The sequence below is a fragment of the Protomyctophum bolini genome (genome assembly GCF_963924005.1).
Source record: "Protomyctophum bolini genome assembly, chromosome: 23".
NCBI lineage: Eukaryota > Metazoa > Chordata > Actinopteri > Myctophiformes > Myctophidae > Protomyctophum > Protomyctophum bolini.
This window is the reverse complement of record NC_137884.1, coordinates 13,508,898-13,532,382: the sequence shown is the minus strand read 5'-3', so window position 1 is coordinate 13,532,382 and position 23,485 is coordinate 13,508,898. Positions and strand designations below refer to the sequence as shown.

The following is a 23,485-nucleotide window of genomic DNA, read 5'->3' as shown; positions in this document are numbered from 1 at the left end:
GCCTCAACAAGTGTGTTCTTGGTTGCTAGGAACCAGTGAAATGTAGCCCGAGGAGCGGGTAGGACTGTCAAATGTAACGGAATCCACCGGAAGTGACTAGCTCGCTACGGCTTTGTTGTTTTGATGTCGGTGCTAATTCTTTTCAGTTGATGATAGTTACGAAACGTTTAGGGAGTGATATACAAGTCTATTGGCATAGATCTAGATGCAAACCATTATGTTTCTTTATTTGTACAGCTGCGTACGAAAACGGAAAGGAATGCTTGTGCTAGCGGTAGTTAGCTAACGGGCTAGTGCATGACATGCCTCCTGTCTTTTGTACTTAAAACCTCATTATATTTGTTGTTTGGTTTAGCTGACATGTTGTCAGACATACTGAGTATCACTGACAACATATAACCAAATATATCAGCTTCAACCATCAGCCCATAGACAATTAAAAAAACTAAAACTAAACAGGCTAACTAAACAGGTTTCCATTCGTCTGAGAAAGCTGGATATCTTTTCGTCAGGTAAAGTCTTACATTTATATTTATATAACTAACATTTGTCATGTGGATAACACGTATACTGCTGACAAACGTGCATGCTTATAATTGATCAACTACCTTTAGCATTGTTGTGATTATCAAACACAATTAGACAGTCAGCCAATGAATGAACACTTTGATTGGATAATAACATTTTGCTAAATATTAACAGTGATTATGCTAAAAGGATAACCCCAAAAGGGGCTTATTTCCATTGAGGTTCTATAATTAAATTCATTGAGACATTTAAATACAAACAATAATATGCAAAAATCATAAGATTAGTAATAATTTTAAAAATGTACTAATATTTTCAGAAGAATTCTAGACGACTTGTGAATAGAATGTCTAAGTCAAAGCTTCCACAAATATGTATAACCATGTATTCCAATTATCCAGTTAATGGATTATAGAATATTGAGATACTGTTCAGACGCCAAACTAACTGGACTATATCCTATCCCACCCTTCTCAGTTCTCAAACTAGTTCACAGAATAAGAGTTTTCTGTGAGGTACAGGCATAAAGCTAACTATCTTCTCTCTGTGGTTTTGAGTGACGATTGACGAAGGCCGCAGAGGTTGAAACGTTGTGTTTTTTTTACCGCTTAATAAATACATATTTTTCGCAGCATTAAGATACTGTGCAGCTGTGCCTTCTCCTTTATAGTGTTGTCCATTCTGATCTAGCACCCGTCAAAACTCAAAATTGCCGACTTGTGGATGTGCGTGCACCTCTTGATGAATGGTTCTCAAAGTGAGAGGGTTCTACATTTTGATAGCTGGGACTTCTGTAGCCGCAATTTGCAACTCTAGATTTTTTTACAATTGGTTGAATCTAGAGTTGCAATAACCTCCATCGACTTCCTATGCATGTTTTTTGGTTTGTGACCTCCTGGTCTTAAATTACGTTAAACTCACCAACATTGCAGCTGTAGTCCAAGCTTGAATTATCCTCTTTCGATCTGGTGTCGCTTGTTTATCATAAAAGTCCCCATAAAAAAAGTTATGAGCTACTTTCTGTCCAAAATATTCCACAACTATTATTCCGAGCCGCCATCTTGGATTTTTTCAACGTGCCATAAAACAAGACGTGAGGGGGAGCGCTTGTTTAATAGCGTCCCTCCCTCCCTAGGGTGTCGGCCTCTTCTTTGGGTGTCTTGCCTGCGCAGGTAAGATTCTATTAAACAAGCGCTCCCCCTCACGTCTTGTTTTATGGCACGTTGAAAAAATCCAAGATGGCGGCTCGGAATAATAGTTGTGGAATATTTTGGACAGAAAGTAGCTCATAACTTTTTTTATGGGGACTTTTATGATAAACAAGCGACACCAGATCGAAAGAGGATAATTCAAGCTTGGACTACAGCTGCAATGTTGGTGAGTTTAACGTAATTTAAGACCAGGAGGTCACAAACCAAAAAACATGCATAGGAAGTCGATGGAGGTTATTGCAACTCTAGATTCAACCAATTGTAAAAAAATCTAGAGTTGCAAATTGCGGCTAGGACTTCTGTTACTGTTCTGTTACTCAGAGATATTAGACAGGATTTTGTCTGTGATTTTAGATATTGTACTATTATGATATGGCATAAGTGTTCTATTAAAACAAAATTGGATCAGGTAAAAAATTGGTATCGGCATTTGAAAGATACTGAAAATTATAGGCATACGAAACTGGGAGTCCTTGAAATGAAAAGGTTTGAGAACCACTGACAACCTGTACATAGAGAAACTAAACCATTCCTTTTTCTTTCTCCAGCTGTGCCCTCAACGGCACACACACACACCCCCTTCTCCAAAATGAAGATGTTTTCCGTCGCCCACAAGACTGCCTTCGTGGTGGATCACTGTCCCTACATGGCTGAGTCCAGCCGGCAGCAGGTGGAGTGCGACGTGTTGACCAAGAGCCGAGGTCAGGGAGTCATCCCCCTGGCCCCCGTGTCCAAGTCCCTGTGGACCTGCGCTGTCGAGTGCTCCATGGAATACTGCCGAATCCTCTACGATGTCTACCCAACCGACAAACTGGTTAGCCTCACCTTACTATAGTTGTTCCAATAACTATCATAAATGCTTTTGAGTCTGACTAGTCCAAGACTTGGTGACCGATCTCAAGCTTTACTTAATCGTACGACCGTGTGTATTTTTGAGCCAATTTAAAAGTCCACAATGTGTCGTTGATGCCGTTGTTTTGAGCTTGTATATTAGTTATGTTTGCCACGCGACACGGCATACAATGGAGAATAAATCAGCTGCTACGCTGCTGTGCATGTCTGACTGTCTGTTAACACAGGGGTTCTCAACATTTTTGGCTGGGGACCCCCGGAAATGCTTTGGTCACGAAAGTATGTTTGTACTAGGGCGACACTTTGGACACTTTGTACACAAAGGGACTTGGTAAAACGTGTATTTGTATTGGCATGGTTAGTGACTAGTCCCATGTCCCGGCCACATAGCAATGCGAGCTTTCCCCATTCCAGGATATATATATACGAGAGACATTGTGTGGCTAAAGCTGAAAACATTATCAGGGACATCCATCACCCCAGCCATAGCCTGTTCAAGCCACTTCCGCGCCCACGGCCGGGCAAACGCTACATGAGCATCAAGAGCAGCACCTCCAGACTCTTGGGGTTAGGGTTAGGGTTCCAGTTTCTACTTGTCAACAATTAGACTGCTGAACAAGAACTAGGACTGGTGACGCCGCACAGACTGAATTGGTCTCCTTTTAGTAGAGACTACTTTATATATACACATAGGCTACATCACTATTATTTATTTTTATATGCATACATATTGCACCATGTAGATTAGTCATGTACTATGCACTTTATATCTTTCTTTTAACTGCAATGATGAGCCTGCACAAACAAGAATTTCACCCATGTTACTTGTAATGTGATGTGACAATAAAGTTTGATTCTGTTGTGAGCTGCAGTTTTTGGTGAATGTTTGCCCTCAGTCAGTATTACAACAATACGGTTCGAGTAATTTATGAAGCCACCTTTGTTATTGCGTAATGCGTATATACCGATGAACATCTTTTATGTTTCAGGTCAATTACATAGTGAGTGACTCAGAGTTCCACATCCTGAATAGCTGGAGACAGGAAGACCAGAGCACCCATGAGGTAACCACACTTCCTGTTGTTTACAACCCATATAGACTACTTCTTCAGAATGTTTCATTTTCTAATTAATGAAGAAAAAATGGCAACAAATGGCGCTGGTTGAAGATTGTAGTCGTATCATGATGTTGTTGGAACCATTTTAAACATTAGTTCTATCATTTGCCAACCGGCTTTGAATTTTACATTACCACATATTAATCACGCATTTATTTTAATTATTTCCGAAACATTGTCTAAACATCGCCCACGTTTGGCACACCTACCATTGTTTAATAACAGAGTAGCCTGAGGTCCACCTATGCTTTCTATGTCATAGGCAGCTCCCGACGATCAGAAATCAGCAGAGTGATCGACGTTTGCGCTACTCTATGCCGAATTGAAGTGGACTCGGTCCCTGGAAATAAAAACGTCTGGGTTTCCGAGGTTAATAAAAGAGAGTCTCATTATGATTATGGCGTCATTTGCCCATGTATTCTTTATTCCTCCTCCTGTCCTGTATGGTAGCTCATGGCGGCGCTGGCAGCCGTAGGGCCACCTAACCCCTGCGAGGACCCAGAGTGCTGCAGCATCCTGCATGGCCTGGCGGTGGCCGTGGAGCAGCTGTGTAAGATAACGGAGCTGCAGCACGAGAAACGCACGGCGCTGATGGACACGGCGGAGAAGGTCGCCAACAGGGGACGCATCATCTGCCTGACCAACGCTAAAAGGTGAACAGTCCTCAAATGTTTTTACTTGAGTAAAAGCATCTGTTGTAATTTTTTACTTTATTTCCTTGTTTTATTATTATAATTATGAGGTGTGGAAAAAGGGGGGGAAAAGCAGTTGTAAGAAATAGAATTTACAATTCTGTGAAGTTTCCCAAACTGAAATAAAAAGTATCAATACTGCCGTGCAGAAACACTCAAACAGTCTGGTAATCAAACAGTCCCTGCATTTGACCACCCATCCTAACCCTATTTAGGACCAGTAGGCTGCCGCCTGTGTGTGCTAGGGAACAGTTAGGGGAGTAGTGTCTTGCTCAATGACACGGTGACATGAGGCCAGGAGAATAACGGGAGTATCTTGTTGTTCATCTGTTGCACAGCGACACCCACGTGCGAATGTTGGAGGACTGCATCCAAGAAACGATTCAAGACCAGAACAAACTGGCGGCGGGATCGGACAGGTCAGTGTGCAATATGAGGTACACACAGTCAATCATGTCTCACCTCTGTTTTCTGGACTGGTTGGTAGACGTCAGAGCTCTGGTAGAGCAACTACACGACTCGAGCATCAACAAATAGTGACTGTATGGTTCCCATGTGCAAGAACTCGTGTGGACACTAGTCTGCCTTCTTTTCTCTTTTTAAATAAACACAGCCTACAACAATAGCATTTGTTATACTTTATCTTATTTTGGGACTGTATGTGTGTGTTCTCCAGGCTGATGGCCTTGCAGCAGTGTGAGTTGGTGCTGGTCCACATCTATCCACAGGGAGAGGACACGCTGGTCTCTGACCGACCGAAGAAAGAGGTACTAGGAGACTAGAGCGACCTCAACTGGTTCAAACACCTCGTTACATGTACTGAGAAAAAGATACACCCAAACCCACACATCGTGTGTGTGTGGGTGGGTGGGTGGGTGTGTGTGTGTGGATTAATGCTCAATGTTAAAATGGAGGATTGGTGAGACCGAAATGTTTCTGTGATCAGAAGAGAAACGGGGAGCCTGTTTACACAGACGTCACTTTGGCTCTGTGACCACGTCCTGACTGAACAACAACCTTGCTGTTTCAATCAATCAGATTGTAGACCATGTGTGGTGTAACTTTTGCACATTAATGACTTTGTCTCTCTATTAATCATTTAACATGATATAGACAGTTGTCGTGTTTTGTATATATACCTTTATTGACAAACACGTCTACATCATGATAAATTTGTGTTCCAGTAATGTTATAATGGAAAGTAACACGTTGTCCTGTTAACCATGTTTCACAAGCGTACTCCCATTGGATGGTCCAAAAAAGGGAGGGTTAGGGTTTCAGGTAGTTTGTCAGCAGTGGTGGAAAAAGGACTCAATTGTTTTACTTAAGTTAAAGTACCAATACTGCAATTTAGAAGTACTTCGTTAGTTACAAGTAAAAGTATGGAATTGAAAATGTACTTGAGTAAAAGTACAAAAGAATCGGCATCAAAATGTACTTAAAGTACTAAAAGTACTCGTATTGCAGAATGTCCCATTTCACAAGTTTAAAATGTGTACAAAATCTATTAAATAGACGATCTACAAGCTCACAATGCGCATTGTGATCTTGTAGATCGGCTATTTTCAAATGGCCCGAAATGTATAGGGTTGAAGTGGTTAATGTATGTAAAATCGCCAAAGGAACTAGTAACTAAAGTTTTCAAATAACTGTAGTGGAGAAAAAGTACACATTTTGGCTCTGAGATGTAGTGGAGTAAAACTACTGTAAATTGGAAATACTCATTAACCCATTTTGACCTGAGATCAGATTCTAAAAATGTTAGATATGTTTTCTGAATTTGATTTTTCAAAAATAGCAGACCTACAAGCTTGTAGCACGGCACTCTTGCGTGCTTGTAGATCTGCTATTTTTCAATAGCTAAAGCATATCATAATGCTAGCACCAAAAGGGGTTCCCGCCCAAAGTGGGTTAAAGTACCTCATAATTGTATAGTACTTAAGTAAAAATACTTAGTTACTTTCCACCACTGGTTGTCGGTCTAATGACTGTCGGAACAAAAGCCTGTACCCTCCTCTGCCAGATTTCTCCGCTGCTGACCAGCGAGGTGCACAGTGTGCGGGCAGGGAGGCACCTGGCTACAAAACTCAACATTCTGGTTCAACAGCACTTTGACCTGGCTTCTACTACCATCACCAACATCCCTATGAAGGTGAGGCAGGCTCTGCCTGCAGCCATGACAGTACAAAACACAGCAAATCTACACACACAGTCACACACACACACACACACACACACACATTCTTTCGGTATAGAGCGTCGCAGTCCCGCCCCCTGTCATGACGACGCCAGGCCCAGGAAATGATTCCCAATGCATTTTTCCCATAGACATTTCAAAACGTATTTATTTAAAGACGTTTACGCCACGGACAAAGCCAACTCGAGTCGTGACAAACTATGGCAATAAAGTGAATAAACCCAATATTTTGGACCTAACAAATAATTGCAAAGAAGAAAAACAACAAAAAAGGTGTTTTTCTTTCCAATTATTTTTTTGGCCCAAAAATGGTGTTTGTTGTCATGATTTGTTACGACAAGAGTTTGCTTTGTACGACGCTTAAAAGGTCTTTAAATTAATACATTTTGAATAGTCTGAGGAAAATGAACGGAGAATAATTTCCTGGGCCCTGGTAGGGGGCGGGACTGCGACGCTCTATTGTAGATGGATATTATTATCTAATGCATGAACAATGATTTTATTAATTAAAAAAAAAAACAAGCCTTCTGGTCACCTCAGCTTTCTCCTCTCATGACCTTTCTTTATTATTCCTTCTCGTTTTTGCTTCCTTCCTGTACCTTTTACTACATTTGATTTTTCTTCTCCTTCTCCTTTGCTCTCTTCTTTCTTCCCTGCCACATGTGCACCGTGTTCACCACTCACCAAATGTCTCATAATATTCAGACCTTATGTTTTTTTATTTGATTTCATCTGCATGTTGATACGTCTCTTTGGAGCTGCTGCTGCTGCTGCTGTTTTCATGCTGTATTTTCTGTTTTGCTAGCCCACATTAAATGTTTGCGACCAGGTCAGTAGTTCTCTCTCACACACACACCTACGTGAGTGGAGCACAGCCGTTTTGTACGACAGGCCGTCTTTCATTAGGACAGCCAGGCTTTGAGCAACGTGGTGGTGTTGTTACGGCACAGGATGGGCAACTGTGGTCTGGAACGAGTTGAAACTAGTTTGAGCTCTGCATGCATGTCCCTGCCTATAGCACAATCTGCATATGTCACATTTATAATGATGTCAAATCTTGCTTGCGGTACAACTGTTGCAACATTGCAAGCAGTGAAATGCAATTTCAACTTTGTTGATAAAATAGATAAATATTGTATAAATGATGAGATTCAAAAGTGAATAAGGAGGCATTTGTGTAGTGTCTGACGTCTGTAAGCTATATATTTTATATTATAGTATACTGATTGATTCAATAAAATAATAGGATCTGTACAGCTGTACATTTTAAGCTGTAATCCTGTATTATTATTATTGTATATTATTGTCTTGACGATTATTAAAGGACCACTTCACCACTTTTCAACCTATATTCATATAATGGGTCCTCAATAATAATCATGATAAAATGGCACAATTTCTTTCTACTCACTTTGTCTCAGTCATAGGAGGACTGTGGGCAGTTCAGAAACCCGTCCACCAGTGACATCATCGATGGGGAATCCAAGCAAATAGAAACTGCAGGCTTTCTAGTCCTGATAAGTTGCAATGTGAAAATGGAAGCCATCGTTCTCACGATAATAAAAATCTAAACATTTTTGTAAAAAAAAAAGGATTTGTTTAAAAAAGAAATCTGCCTAACGATGATGTCACTGGTGGACGGGGTTCTGAACTGCCCACAGCCCTCCTATGAGACACAGACTTGAGTAGAAAACAATAGTGCCATTTTATCATGATTATTAGTGAGGACCTATTATTTGAAGATGTGGTGAAGTCGTCCTTTAACAACCATTAGTCATATTCAGTATTAATAAATCACTACTTTGTGAGATAAAATTCAGCAGGCCACGGACAACATGCAGATAACATGCGATACCAGTGAACAGGCTTAGGGTTAATTTCACGTCATTCGCAGCCGTGACGTGAACTTGGTTGGACCAGTTGTTGCCTCTCCTTGCTTCGTGATGACATCTCATGTCTTCATAAGATGTGGATAGACTCTTCCTCTCTGGCCTCTGTAGCCCAGTCAGCCTCCCCTCCTCCCCGTTCCGCTGTATATTCTTGATGTGGTGTTCTGTGTTCTGTCTTCATGAATAGTCTTCTATCTGACAATCTGACCCCCTCCCCAACCCCCTCCACCCACTTCCAGCGTCCTTGTGGACTCTCTCTCTCTCTCTCTCTCTCTCTGCAGCTGAAATCCCTAGATGCCACTTCAGAGATTTTTTAAACGCTAGACATAATCGAACATCCAAGTTAACAGGAGAAGCTATATCACAGTTTGAATATACAGTTAGGCTGAAGGCCTATTTATAGTCTGGTTTTTCGGTGGTGAGTAAAAACGGAGATACGGTGGCGGTGGTTTGCTCTTCACCGCGTCTCAGTGACGTCATGTTGTAGTTCGGTGAGCAGCTCACCACCGAAAATCCAGACTATGTATGAGCCTTAAATCTACAGTTGATTTAGTCGACTGAAATGCCTTTACACACATGGGTCTGTCACGATCGTGACATTTTCCTTGATGATCAATTGTCATACAAATATTTGACAAAGATTAACTATGTTTTTTTTTTATTGTGTCTTTGACATTGAACATAGGAATATAAATAAAATTTGGCAACAAAAGTTGCACAGGGACAAAGAACGTAATTATACAAAGAATTGACACACATTTACTATCTACCGTAATTGTATACGTTTGTAGATGTGCCATTTCCACTATTGTTTTTAATGTTTGAAAATGTATGAACGTTTATGACGATAAAAGTAATTGTGATTATACATACATTACTTTTAAGACGGGCCTAAGGGCTTGTGTCCACCAAAGTATTTTTTCCCCCCCTTTTACTATGATTTGTATAGTTTCCAATGGGAATGCCACACTACAACAAAGCAGTGTGTCTATTCTGTACTGCACGTTCACGTTTGGCCTTTTAATCTGTACTGGCCATCCAGCTGGAAAATATATCTTGGTGGACACAGCCTTCTGATGACATTATGGATTATGTCTTGTGTGTATTCTACACACAGTAAGCGGAGCTAGAATCTTTCAGTGACTTTCAGCAGCAAACTTTTCTATCATCCTGTTCTCCATCATGTTTTACCCTTCTGGGCCATGAAAGCAGCAGTGTGTGAGTGTGTACATAAATCGATTGTATGCGCATGGTGTAGCACATGTATTTCTGTACACATTGTGTATGGCATGTGGAATTCATCCTAACCTGTGTGTGTGTGTTATTCATGTATTATTACTTTGTGGATGTACAGGAGGAACAGCACGCCAACACGTCGGCCAATTACGACGTGGAACTCCTTCATCACAAGGACGCTCACCTGGAGTTCTTCAAAAGCGGTGTGTTCGTGTGTTCACTGTCTTCCAGGATTTTGAAGATTCATCTTTTGTATTTGAATTTCTTTAAGCTTTATGTAGATCACTGGCTCCCAGCGTTCCAGGGGGTTACACAACACCACATGTGACGTCATGTGTTGATGAACTTGTAGATTTGCTCTATGTTCGAAAAAGTTGTCCTATAATTTTGAGGGACATGTAACTGTTTAAGAATCACTGATTTAGATAACATTTAGAAAGACATGAAACGCAGGGTAGAGAGAAGAGACATGTCGACCGTGTTCATGGCCACTCACCAGGATGCATGCGGTCAGTGCACTGACTGGAGTACTGAATACATCAGAAGTACTAATCAGCTGATTGACTCGGTCGACTCGTTCACCAATCGCATTCAAAGACGTCAATGCCGTGGTCATTTTAAACTGACCGCTCATAGGTTGACTCTGCTCATTCAGGCCAATTCTCTCTCATCACCCGCTACCAGAATTATGTCTGGTTTTGTACTGTGGTTTTATATTTCTATTCATATACATTGGTGAGCATCCTAAAATCGCCACTACACCTCAACTTGCATTATTGAGCAGAGAGATGATGTGACCATTTAAAATGCAACCCTGGTGGTCGAATTATAGAGTGCACACACAAATGTCTGTGTAAAAAAAATCCATGCAGCCTCACATGTAATCAGATTACATAACTATTTAAACCCTAACATTCTGCGAAAGTAGCCAATCTACAAAACCTGCAGCGGGTCGCAATTCTTTCTGGGAATTTCTGGGAAGACATTTAGTGGCGATAGAAAACAGGAGGGCCCTAATATAGAGCCCTGGGGGACCCGGTCAAGTATAAGGTTTATTTTGGTGGTTCTCAATCTTTTAACTGTGGCCATAACATTTGATGTCCGTGTTCAAAATAACACATTGTCACATAAAGTAAGTATTGCCTTATATTCAATGGCAGTTGTGCAAGTCAAGTTTGGCAATGTTCTATCATTTATTATACATTTATAATATTCTTTTCTCCTATTAACATGTACATGTGCTTTTCTGCACATAAATGGATATGGCTTAATGCACATTTATGTGTCTTGTGCCTCCTTGCATACCTACTTTTATTATGTTATATGCAAGTGTGTTAAATACTTCGTATTTTCATTTATTATCTTTGGCTTCTTCTAACCTTTTGATTCTTAAAGTCTTACTGATTGATTCTCCCTCTTCGTCTCTGCCATAGGTGACCTGCACATGGCGGGTAGCACCAGCAGAGACAGTGGACTGAAGGAGACGGTTACACTGAAGTGGTGCACTCCCAGAACCAACAGTATAGGTAGGCAACTTGTAGCACTGAATAATAACTACCTGTTGGCTTTTCTCACCAAAAGCTTTTTTGTTAATTGTCAGAGCCTAACATTATTAAATATGGTCACATTTGGCATTTTTGTAAAATGACCCTTACTTTGTTTATTTAGACGGGCAACAAAGTATTATGCCCAGCTGTTATGCTCAAAGACGGGTGCGTAGGCAGGGCTCAAAGTATTTATAAACAAATGCACATAAAGTGCACAAAGACCAGCACACAGTCTGCACTTGCAATGTGAACAGTTTTATTACGCAACATTTCTGTCAAAGACCACCTTCAGTCATCTGGATGCCTTTTTGTATTTATTTAGACAGGACAATGCACATTAATGAATCGATACATGAACATGAATTCAATGAGATGAACATCATCTCATGTAAACATACCAGAATTATCTAACAGCTCATTTCCATCCGCAGTTCTACATTACAAATAATACCATTCCTAGTTAAGAGTTCTAAGTGTGTGTGTGTGTGTGTGTGTGTGTGTCCTTCAGAGCTCCATTACTGTACCGGAGCCTATAGAATCTCACCGACGGATGTGAACAGTCGTCCGTCCTCCTGTTTGACCAACTTCCTTCTCAACGGTAAGCCCAAGTGGTCTCACAATGGAACTCTTCATGAATACATGGAAGGGCTGTCAACGCCACCAACGATTATATAAGAATCTATTTACATCAGGGGCAGGCAACTTTGACGATGGAGAGGGCCACTATATTTCCACACTCACTCACTCCACATTGCTGTCTTAGCAAAAAATAGCAGATCTACAAGCTTGTAGATCTGCTATTTTTTGGTATATTCAAATTTAAATCTTGAATTATTTTTTGCTATTTTTGAATTGGAATCCTGAAAATTAACATTCTTATGTAATTTCAAATGCCTTTAATTATACTTGTGTTGAGCATGGAGCTACTAATTTAGACTGAAGTAATTAAAGCGGGTCATGTTTGCATGTTGTGGAATTGTAAACAGCTGAAACCAATATTATATCAGTATTCTGACATTAACCTAAGGGCCACAATAAGTGAAGGTGGGGTCTGCATGTGCCCCCCCCTGGCCGTCAGTTGCCCATATATGATATTGCAAGGATAACTAATAATATCATTGAGATCACATTCAGAATCTAAATGAATCCAAATTTGCAGGATGCCACGTTTCAACACGTCACTCAGATTAATGTTACAGATCCTTATCGTTCATCAGTTTGGATTCTCACATCATTATCGTCATACTTATCCATGTAGTTCTATCATTCTTAGTGCAGCTTTAGTCTAGTAACTGTAACTTATCATAAATGTGACTTATCCTCTTTTACTGTTGCTACTTGTTGTTTGTCATTGTCATTGTCATGAATCAGATTAGACTGTGCTGTTGGTGCTTATACAGTCATTATGTACTCATTTCATTTAGCTCCAGTACCTTTTGATATTAGCAGAAATTCCCATCCACTACATCTTTTTCCTTTCAATATAATGTGTATATTCTGACAGGACGGTCGGTGCTCCTCGAGCAGCCCAGGAAGTCGGGTTCAAAGGTCATCAGCCACATGCTGAGCAGCCACGGCGGCGAGATCTTCCTGCATGTGCTCAATATGACCCGCTCCACCCTGGAGGACCCGCCCTCTATCAGCGAGGGCTGCGGGGGCCGCGTCACTGACTACCGCATCACTGTGAGTTATAACGCTCTATCAGCGAGGGCTGTGTCACTGACTACCGCATCACTGTGAGTTATAACGCTCTATCAGCGAGGGCTGCGGGGGGCGCGTCACTGACTACCGCATCACTGTGAGTTATAACGCTCTATCAGCGAGGGCCGCGTCACTGACTACCGCATCACTGTGAGTTATAACGCTCTATCAGCGAGGGCTGCGGGGGCCGCGGCACTGACTACCGCATCACTGAGTTATAACGCTCTATCAGCGAGGGCCGCGTCACTGACTACCGCATCACTGTGAGTTATAACCCTCTATCAGCGAGGGCTGCGGGGGGCGCGTCACTGACTACCGCATCACTGTGAGTTATAACGCTCTATCAGCGAGGGCTGCGTCACTGACTACCGCATCACTGTGAGTTATAACGCTCTATCAGCGAGGGCCGCGTCACTGACTACCGCATCACTGTGAGTTATAACCCTCTATCAGCGAGGGCTGCGGGGGGCGCGTCACTGACTACCGCATCACTGTGAGTTATAACCCTCTATCAGCGAGGGCTGCGGGGGGCGCGTCACTGACTACCGCATCACTGTGAGTTATAACGCTCTATCAGCGAGGGCTGCGGGGGGCGCGTCACTGACTACCGCATCACTGTGAGTTATAACCCTCTATCAGCGAGGGCTGCGGGGGGCGCGTCACTGACTACCGCATCACTGTGAGTTATAACGCTCTATCAGCGAGGGCCGCGTCACTGACTACCGCATCACTGTGAGTTATAACCCTCTATCAGCGAGGGCCGCGTCACTGACTACCGCATCACTGAGTTATAACGCTCTATCAGCGAGGGCCGCGTCACTGACTACCGCATCACTGTGAGTTATAACGCTCTATCAGCGAGGGCTGCGGGGGCCGTGTCACTGACTACCGCATCACTGTGTTATAACGCTCTATCAGCGAGGGCTGCGGGGGCCGCGTCACTGACTACCGCATCACTGAGTTATAACGCTCTATCAGCGAGGGCTGCGGGGGCCGCGTCACTGACTACCGCATCACTGTGAGTTATAACGCTCTATCAGCGAGGGCTGCGTCACTGACTACCGCATCACTGTGAGTTATAACCAGGGGGGCAGTCAGACAGATATTTTGTGAAGCCACTAAGGAAATGAAAGTTCATATAATGGCCTGTTGTGGCGCTATCACTGGACCCAGAAAAACCCATAGCCCCATAGAAGTCCATGTATTTTGGCCCAACTTCACCTAGACTGTATTACCTTAATAAACATGGTCATGAATAATTTTTGCTTCCAGTCACTAGTTTAAAGTCTCATTTCTAATGTCATAATATTCTTTTTGGAAAATTATGGTCCCATGTATAAAAAAAATGACCATAAAGTCGCGCATGTTCTGAGGGGCGTGGCTACCGTTACAGTCTATGAACGGGATCCCCCACCCACTCGAGTCAAAATAAAAACCAACGAAGAAGAAGGGGGGAAGTCCCGCCTCGTTGTCTGGGCCAGCCAATGGGCCAGCTGGGCCTGGGCCCGGATATAGAAAGATGGCTGCCTCCATGGCAAGGACTGACACATAGAGAGAGGCTTCATTTTACATTCATGTTAGACCCGCGGAACGCTTTGTCCATATCACTGAGTTATAACGATCTATCAGCGAGGGCTGCGGGGGCCGTGTCACTGACTACCGCATCACTGAGTTATAACGCTCCATCAGCGAGGGCTGCGGGGGCCGTGTCACTGACTACCGCATCACTGTGAGTTATAACGCTTTATCAGCGAGGGCTGCGGGGGCCGCGTCACTGACTACCGCATCACTGAGTTATAACGCTCTATCAGCGAGGGCTGCGGGGGCCGTGTCACTGACTACAGCATCACTGAGTTATAACGCTCTATCAGCGAGGGCTGCGGGGGCCGTGTCACTGACTACCGCATCACTGAGTTATAACGCTCTATCAGCGAGGGCTGCGGGGGCCGTGTCACTGACTACCGCATCACTGTGAGTTATAACCCTCTATCAGCGAGGGCCGCGTCACTGACTACCGCATCACTGTGAGTTATAACCCTCTATCAGCGAGGGCTGCGGGGGCCGCGTCACTGACTACCGCATCACTGTGAGTTATAACCCTCTATCAGCGAGGGCTGCGGGGGCCGTGTCACTGACTACCGCATCACTGTGAGTTATAACGCTCTATCAGCGAGGGCTGCGGGGGCCGTGTCACTGACTACCGCATCACTGAGTTATAACCCTCTATCAGCGAGGGCTGCGGGGGCCGTGTCACTGACTACCGCATCACTGAGTTATAACCCTCTATCAGCGAGGGCTGCGGGGGCCGTGTCACTGACTACCGCATCACTGAGTTATAACCCTCTATCAGCGAGGGCTGCGGGGGCCGTGTCACTGACTACCGCATCACTGTGAGTTTGAACGTTTTGTGCCAGGGAGTTTTATTTTCACTTCATTATTCAGTCTGAAAGCCCTCCCCACGGCAGCAGTTTATGGGATGGGCATTGTCAAAGCGGCAGTCTTCGGTGATTGGTTCATACCAACCAATCAGAATAGTAGGAAAGCAGATGACGTTGTCAATCATGTGGCTATGGCTAACCCGTTTGCTAACCAAACAAACCACAGCCAACGAGCGCTACTAGCATGTAAACAAAAGCGGTAAAATATGTCGGATGATGATGTTTAAAACCTGTAGTTTCTGTAAAGAAACTATTTATCATACGCCGATTTAATAGCCAGATTGATACGGTCGTGAGTCACCGCAGTGGGGGCAGCGATGTTTGTTGAGTGACGGGGCTGATGGCCAATCAGCTGCTGTGATCGGATTTTCGAACGACACTAACGCCGCCGTAGACAGAGACTGACCAGACCTGAATCGCCAGAACATATTTTCTTAATGGGCGTGGCTAGCAATTCAGGGCTGGAGCCAGGCTACCAGGGAGTAGGCATAGGCAGAGTTTGGCATTTGGGCTGGGGGGCAGCATTGGACAGCAAAAAATGTATTAACAGACATTTAAAAAAAAGACTGCACGTCTTCTTTATAGTGGTGAACATTTTAAGTCACCAGACCCCACTTTGGGTTGGGGACCTGTGAGGTAAACAGTTGATGTATAAAAGCTTTTTTTCAAAATGGAATAAACGGGGACTGAGATTTTGCTCTCATGATGCGTGAATCTCGTTTGCGTCCGAGCATAGGCATGGCTGAGGCATGGTAACGCCCTGTGATTGTACTATGATTTTATTTGGGTGTGTACTAAATAAAGTGTTAGTGTTGATTATTGTGTATTAATCTAATTATAGTTAACTAATATTACACTAACGGATAAAGATGAAGGGAAAATAGACCTTTTTATAGACAAATATAAAAAGGTCTAATATAATATAACACTTTATTTTAGAACACACCCAAATCATATTACGGAGTGCATGTTCAATCAAAAGTTACAAGTTATAGTTCTCTTGCATCATACCGTACTACTTGTATTATTTCCCACCACGGAGTAAGACTATCCAGCATAGCTGGATTGTCCAAGACAGGCAGTGTCGGTAGGCCAATCACAGGCAGGCAGGGAGTTACCATGCCTATGCTCAGACATGACAGTGTGTACAATGGTGACTCATATGATGGCAAAGAGCACCATCTAGTGGTAACCACTGAAAAGTAAACACTGATTTGATGTACAAGCTCAGAGCTTGTGGTTTGGCTATATTCAGCTAACGCCGGGGCTCCACCGGGCGCGTCAGCGTTGCGTCTCCGTCACCGTCAGGGAATGTTCCCTTTTTAATCATCTATTTCCCCCTTTCCTGTCGCATTACTAAAAAAAACATATCAAAAAACAATATTTAAAACATTTTGCCCAGAATAGGGACACCGTGACGACCAGGGTTAATGTGGTTATTCAACTTCATGCATGTTCATGTTGCCGTCCTCAGGACTTTGGGGAGTTCATGAGAGAGAACCGCCTAACACCGGTGTCAGAGTTGACCCATGATCCCAGTGGGAAGCTGCCTGCGGAGAGAGCCAAGGCCCAGCTGGAGCGATACACGCGCTACTGGCCCATGATCATCTCTCAGACCACCATCTTCAACATGCAGGCTGTGAGAACTTTAACTTTACACTTCGGGTCTATCGCATTATGTCCAACCTCATGTTAGAGATGAGGTGCTGTGCACTTCCAGCTGCTATGTGGACTTCCCGACGCTTTGCCATTTTGCACCATATGTGTAACCCTCTCTGTCTGTCCTCCCTCCAGGTCGTCCCTCTTGCCAACCTGATAGTGAAGGAGACGCTGTCGGAGGAGGACGTGTTGACCTGCCAGAAGACCGTCTACAACCTGGTGGACATGGAGAGGAAGAATGACCCTCTCCCCATCTCCACCGTGGGCTCTAGAGGAAAAGGACCCAAGAGGTACACTACTACACTGCGTGTGTGTGTAAAGAATATATGTATATTCATATTCACATATGTATGGAGATGAGAAGTTTCTGCCGATTTTTAATGTGCAAGTTGACATGGACGTGCGTGTTTACGTGACTACAGAGACGAGCAGTACCGCATCATGTGGAACGAGCTGGAGACGCTGGTAAAGACGCACTCGGCGGCCAGCGAGCGCCACCACAGGGTGCTGGAGTGCATCGTGGCGTGCCGCAGCAAACCCCCCGAAGAGGACGACCGCAAGAAGAGAGGCCGGAAGAGGGAGGACAAGGAGGACAGAGCCGAGAAGAACGGCAGCAAAGACACCGGTGACGACAAGAGCTGGCAGGACGCTGACAGGTCAGGAGAAAGACCCAGATTCTCAGAGGGTGCCCAGCTAAATTGTGATAACTTTGTAATACGATTTTAACCCACACAAATATTCTCTTATGGAGGTCCCTAGGACAAAATCTTTTCAGATGGGGGTCCAAATACATACATGTACATCAATGTGGAGGTCCTTGACATGTTTGAGAACCACTGGTCTAGAAACGTGATCTGTGTATTTGAAGCTTACACACAATTAAATAACACACAACACACTAAATAGAATTGTGCTCACTTCATCGGCTGCAAAACTGTAATTTCTTAACGCGGGATTTACCCTACACAGATTATTTAAAATGTTGGCCCTTGTGTACCTTTTTCTTGTGTATCTTCCCATTTACACACACCATATGAGTTTGAACTACGTTCTGACCCCCTGATGGTAAAACGTCCACCCCTTGTTGTTTTCACCCCGTCCAGGCTGAAGGGGGCGCTAGACAAAGAGGAGGAGTCAGAGGTGATCATAAAGGACTCTCCGGACTCTCCAGAGCCACAGATCAAGAGGCCTCGTCTCATCGCGGAGGACGTCCAGCCCACAGAGAAAGCCAAAGGTACAAGAACTCACTCAACTGCTGCTTGGCTCTTGTTCAGGTCAGGTGTAACCTCGCCTCACCAGGCTTCCCACCACCTCGGAGGAAAGCCTGGTCTCTGTTTCAAAAGTCTGTATGATCCTGTCGGGAGCGGATGATATCGTTACGTCATGTTGTAGTATTGTTTTGTAGTCGACAGGCAGGAACAACAGGCGGCGGCAACTTCCTTTTCCCTCTCAATACAAGCTCTCGTAGCCTGTAGCTTTTATTGAGAAAAATCAGTTTGAGGGAAAAGGAAGTTGCCGCCTGTTGTTCCTGCCTGTCGCCTACAAAACAATACTACAACATGACGTAACGATATCATCCGCTCCCGACAGGATCATATACCCTAAATGAAATGGTGCCCAGGCTAGGTCAGGTGGGCTAACCTGTAGCGGTGCAGCAGTTCAAAGATTGTATTGATTAGAATATATTAAAAAAGTTATTCAATCAAATAGTTGCTAAGAAAATAATTGATATTTACAGCCCGTGTGTGTGTGTGTGTGTGTGTGTGTGTTTGTTTTTGTGTTTCTTTCAGGGCCAGTGTCACTGCTCAGCTTGTGGACCAATAGGATCACAACTGCCAACTCCAGGAAGGAGTTCTTTGGGAGAATCAACTCTGTCAACAACCAGGCTGACCTCTACCAGCATCTGAAAGAGGAGAACGGGTGGGTGGCACTTTACTCTAACTCAGTGGTTTCCAAACTGTTTAGCCTGTGACCCAAAAGACAAATTTGATGTCTCCCCATAGAAAAAAGCCTCATTGGCCACTGCAGTTCATTGGAGCTATGTGTCTCCATCGTAGCAAGGACTATTAAATGAGGACAGGAAGCGAAGACCGTACGGTGCACTCTGGAAGGAAAGAAACATGCGCAGTTGAGACCAAGGAAGCTGAACGCGAAAGTATTGGCTGCATATAGCCCATTGCCCATGTTTCTTTGCTTCCAGGGAGCAACATGGAGTCCACCGTACGGTCTTTGCTTGAAGCACACGCCTCAGAGCCGAAGGAAGTGTCTACCTTTGTATGTCTATGGTCTCCCCGGGACCCATACTAGTGAAAATAGCAGAACTACAAGATTGTAGATCGGCTATTTTCACCACTACTTCACATCAGTTCATGGTTAAGATTATTTGCACACACACACACACACACACACACACACACACACACAACAATAGAATCCCAGATATAGAGGAGCAAATTATTTGTATTTATTTATTTTTATCTATTCTTTGCAGCATGGATGTTCATGAAAACGGCAAAGGCTCCAGATGATGTCGGTGTCCACTGTCCAGACATCCCATAATGATCGTGACGGTTGGGACTACAGACTGTTCTCTGCAACTCTTTTACAAATAAGGGCATGGACATAGACCTTGGCAGACTCTAAATATGTACATGGAAATGGAATTGCTAAACAAAATTACAATATAGGATTTTATACGTTTTTTTTAATGAAAGCCAGGCTTTTGTAGTTGGTTGTGTTGAGAGGGAAGTTTAGCTGTTGTTAAATGAGGTTAATCTCTGGTCATTGTGTGATCCTGATAGTTAAGTTGACCACTTAAATGAAATATGACCACTTTGATATTATTATACCCAGATGAGTCATTGGTATGAACTTGGGACCGGATTTATAATTTTCAAAAAATAAGGAAGCAAAAACATTGTTTTACTGTACCATGCAATAACTTTACACAGAGATTGGAAATGTGAAACTCTCGAATCCCGACATTAGATACTAGATCTTAGTGTTATCTAATCTTACTATAGCCCATGACATTGAGAAAAGCAAATGCAGTTTGCAGAATCGGCTGATCATCAATAAATACAGTATTTCAACAATTCACAACTTTCCTTGGTTTTAACTGGAAACATCACATTAACATTTGTGGTTCATTGTGTGACAGTGTAGTTCAAAAAAGTACAATCTACAAGCTCACAATGCGTCACATTCGCCTTTAATGACCTGAGTTTAATGAATATTTAAACGATAAAAAGTATTTCAAGCTCCTGTCAATAAATAATAATAATGCTACAAATATAAATAATACTTTTTCAATTTTGTGACCTGTGATCCAATGGATTCAATGTAGTTATTTAGTAAACTAAATAATTGCGACTGCACGTGTAACACTTCCGTCACGCGCTCTTCATGTGATGCTTTGTCACGCTCTTCATGTTAATGCTGCTTGCCATTGCCACACACACACACCGTGCTACTGCTGTTTCGAGCAGCATTGGGCCCAAACACATGAACGCGCACTAGGCTCTGCCGACTCCAGGAAGTTTCAGCTCCGGAGTAACAGCGGAGCGCTAAGCGACCGCCTGCATTAAACCAGGAAATGTCGCATCAGGACTTTTGATTATTTCTTATTAATATGTGTATATAAGATATAGCTAACTCGTTGAATCTCTTAGTTACATCAATATTGTTCTTGTAAAATAGTTGGTTTGTGCCTAAGTATTAAGATTGTAAAGTTCGCTTTTGTCATTTTGACTGCCAGGGACTTCCCATATATTCTGTGTAGAACTCCGAGTCCGAATTAAAAAAACGTGGCTGTCTGTATTTATGTTGACAACCCCCCACACCACTTCCACTTGCTCCTGCGGTCGCTTCTCGCCCTTAAGGCGTCTTACTGTTTAAATAAATGTAGTCATTTAGTGACTAAATAACTACATTACATCCATTGGAACATTAGTTTTTCCCATCATTGCCATAGCTTTCCAAATGATTTAATCAACTAAAGATCAAGTTAATCTCTGCATGTCTTCTTGGACCCTTCCCTCCAGGTCCTGCTGTGAGTATTGTGAAGGGAAACGTCTGTATTGCTTGTGACTATGAAACACCACCTCCTTGTTGAAGGTCCCTCCACCCTGCCCATGCCCCTTATCCCCTGGCCTCAGGCTGATCCACAGTCTGGGTGGCGGGGGAGGAAACTCGGTCTGGAACAACGGAGGCAGCCTGGGCCTGATGGCTCCCGTATCCGCGGTGTGGAAGGAGAGCACCCTGCCCGCGGGGAAGAATGCAACCGTTCTCATCCTCCTGTGCCTTTTGCAGAAGTAGAGCACTGCAACGACGACGATGACCACCAGAATGAGGAAGCAGACGACCAGAAGGGCTGTAAGCACACCGGCAACCATCCACTGATAGGCGTCTGGTTGTCGGACGGAGCTGGTGGTAGAATTCGGCATTGATGCTGAGACACTGCTGTTGGAAGTGGACTTTGGTGGAACACTGGTGTCCGTAGTGGGATTTGTGGATGTACTGAAAGTACCTAAATTAGGAGTTGGAGTTCTTGTGAGGACTGTAGGGCCACCACCAGTCACGCCAGGCGTGGGACTGGAATAATTTGAGAAGCAGTCGGGTCTGTAGCGCACAGGTCGTACCTTGGTGATGGGGAACTCGGGGAGCATTGCCTTGCTGAACGTGGGGTTCACGCTCCCATCCTTGGTGCTCATCTCTGACCACATCCTCTGTATGTGACCCACTTGGCACCGCATCTCTGTGCTGTGACTCCTCTCGCTAGGGCTGTCACGATTATGACATTTTACTTGATTAATTGGCGTTCAAATAATTGCAATTCAAAGGTCTGATTGTGGGTTTGGCATTGAACATTGGAAATTAGATTCTTTTTTGCCTTTTAGAGTTTTTTAAAATAAATTGCACAGGGCAGAAATAACTTAAATATACAAAGGAATTACTGACTATAGCCAATCTACAAGCTCGCAATTCAACACGCAGTGAGCTTGTAGATGCTATATCCTTTCCTTTTTCATCAACGGATGAATGGAAAGTTGGAAACTTATGCGAAATAATGGCGATTATGAGGACATACTGTAGTTTATGTTGCACTGATCCGTTGGCACTTTTAATTTCTTTGTACTTGTTGCAATGACAATAAAGATCTATCTATTATGTTGCAATCATGATAGGCCTTACCTCTCGCATAAGCTGAAATTGTACCAAGTCACCACGGTGGAGCCAGGTGTCATGGAGACCACGGAGAGGTGGGCGCCACCGGAGTCGTTGAAGAAGCCAGATAACTTGTCCAACAGGAGCTCCACCCTTCGACGCTGGCGTAGGATGGAGTGGAGGCTTCGATGAGCTGTGAGGGTGAAGAGGTGGCAGGGGTCCACGGAGCTGCGGCGGAGGTCGAGGGTCAGGGGCAACCAGGCACTAAGGCCCTGTCGATATGGGATGCAACAGTTAATTGATTTAGCCCATTCCGGACGGAACCCCTGTAGGTGTTTTAAGCATTATGTTATACTTTAGCTATTGAAAAATAGAAGATCTACAAGCTCATGGCGCATCGAGTGCCGCGCTATGAGCTTGTAGGTCTGCTATTTTTGAAAAATCGTGAAAATGTGGCCCAAATGTTTGAATATTTTCTTTCAGAGCGAACGTTTTTAACTCAAATCTTTGCTTTAGGGGGGGGTCCCTGGAACATATTTTCAGATGGGGGGTCTGCGGCCAATTGCATATAATTCTGGGGGTCCTTCACAAGAAAATGTTTGAGAACGACTGACATAGAAACATGCGTTTTTCAGAAAACTGCCAAGATTTGTAGAATCAATTATACACCCCTTTAGGAGGGGAACCCCTTTTGGGGTAGTTATGTGCCATGTACAACAGAGTTGCTTTAACCCATTTAGGAGTGAGGCCGATTCTAAAAACAGCTAATCAATAAAATCAAAAATTACAATTTGTGAATACATATTTGATTTTTGAAGCTTCGGTCAGGAATTATTAGGTGTTTTTAGAATCGGCCTCAGTCCTAAATGGGTTAAAACAAAGCTGAAACAGGGCTCATGTTACTAGCCTACTATAAAACATCTATTCAAAAGTTTTTTGTGTTGATTCATTGATGTGTACAGTTCTTTCAAAGAAAAGAAAATAGCTGCAGTACTACCTGATGGTCGTGGGCGGCCAGGACGAGGCGCTGCGGTGCAAACTGGAGGTCCACCTCCAGAGGTACACCGTGAAGCTCCAGGCCGTCCAACCGCATCCAGGAGCCGGCGTTCAGCGGAGGCCCGTCAAGGAGCCTCATTTCCAGTGAGAGGAGGTCGGCCTCCCCGTCCTCCGGGTCCAGGAAGGTACCTGCGGCCAGTGGTGGAAAAAAGTACTCTCATTTACGGAACACATACACGGTAAATGCGAGTACAA

General features: G+C 43.7%; 1 protein-coding gene across 1 annotated transcript; it reads left to right on the top strand.

The window, feature by feature from the left end:
• The first annotated feature begins 87 nt into the window (after window positions 1–87).
• On the top strand, window positions 88–20,352 carry ints13 (integrator complex subunit 13). The gene is made up of 17 exons (XM_080757304.1): window positions 88–512; window positions 2,288–2,553; window positions 3,581–3,655; window positions 4,160–4,362; window positions 4,740–4,820; window positions 5,078–5,168; window positions 6,425–6,553; window positions 9,842–9,926; window positions 11,157–11,249; window positions 11,779–11,868; window positions 12,775–12,953; window positions 16,884–17,048; window positions 17,204–17,358; window positions 17,491–17,724; window positions 18,172–18,302; window positions 18,859–18,988; window positions 19,560–20,352. Exons 2-17 carry the CDS (start codon window positions 2,329–2,331, stop codon window positions 19,594–19,596), a joined length of 2,103 nt encoding a protein of 700 aa, XP_080613430.1. The 5' UTR covers window positions 88–512; window positions 2,288–2,328; the 3' UTR covers window positions 19,597–20,352.
• Window positions 20,353–23,485: the final 3,133 nt, after the last annotated feature.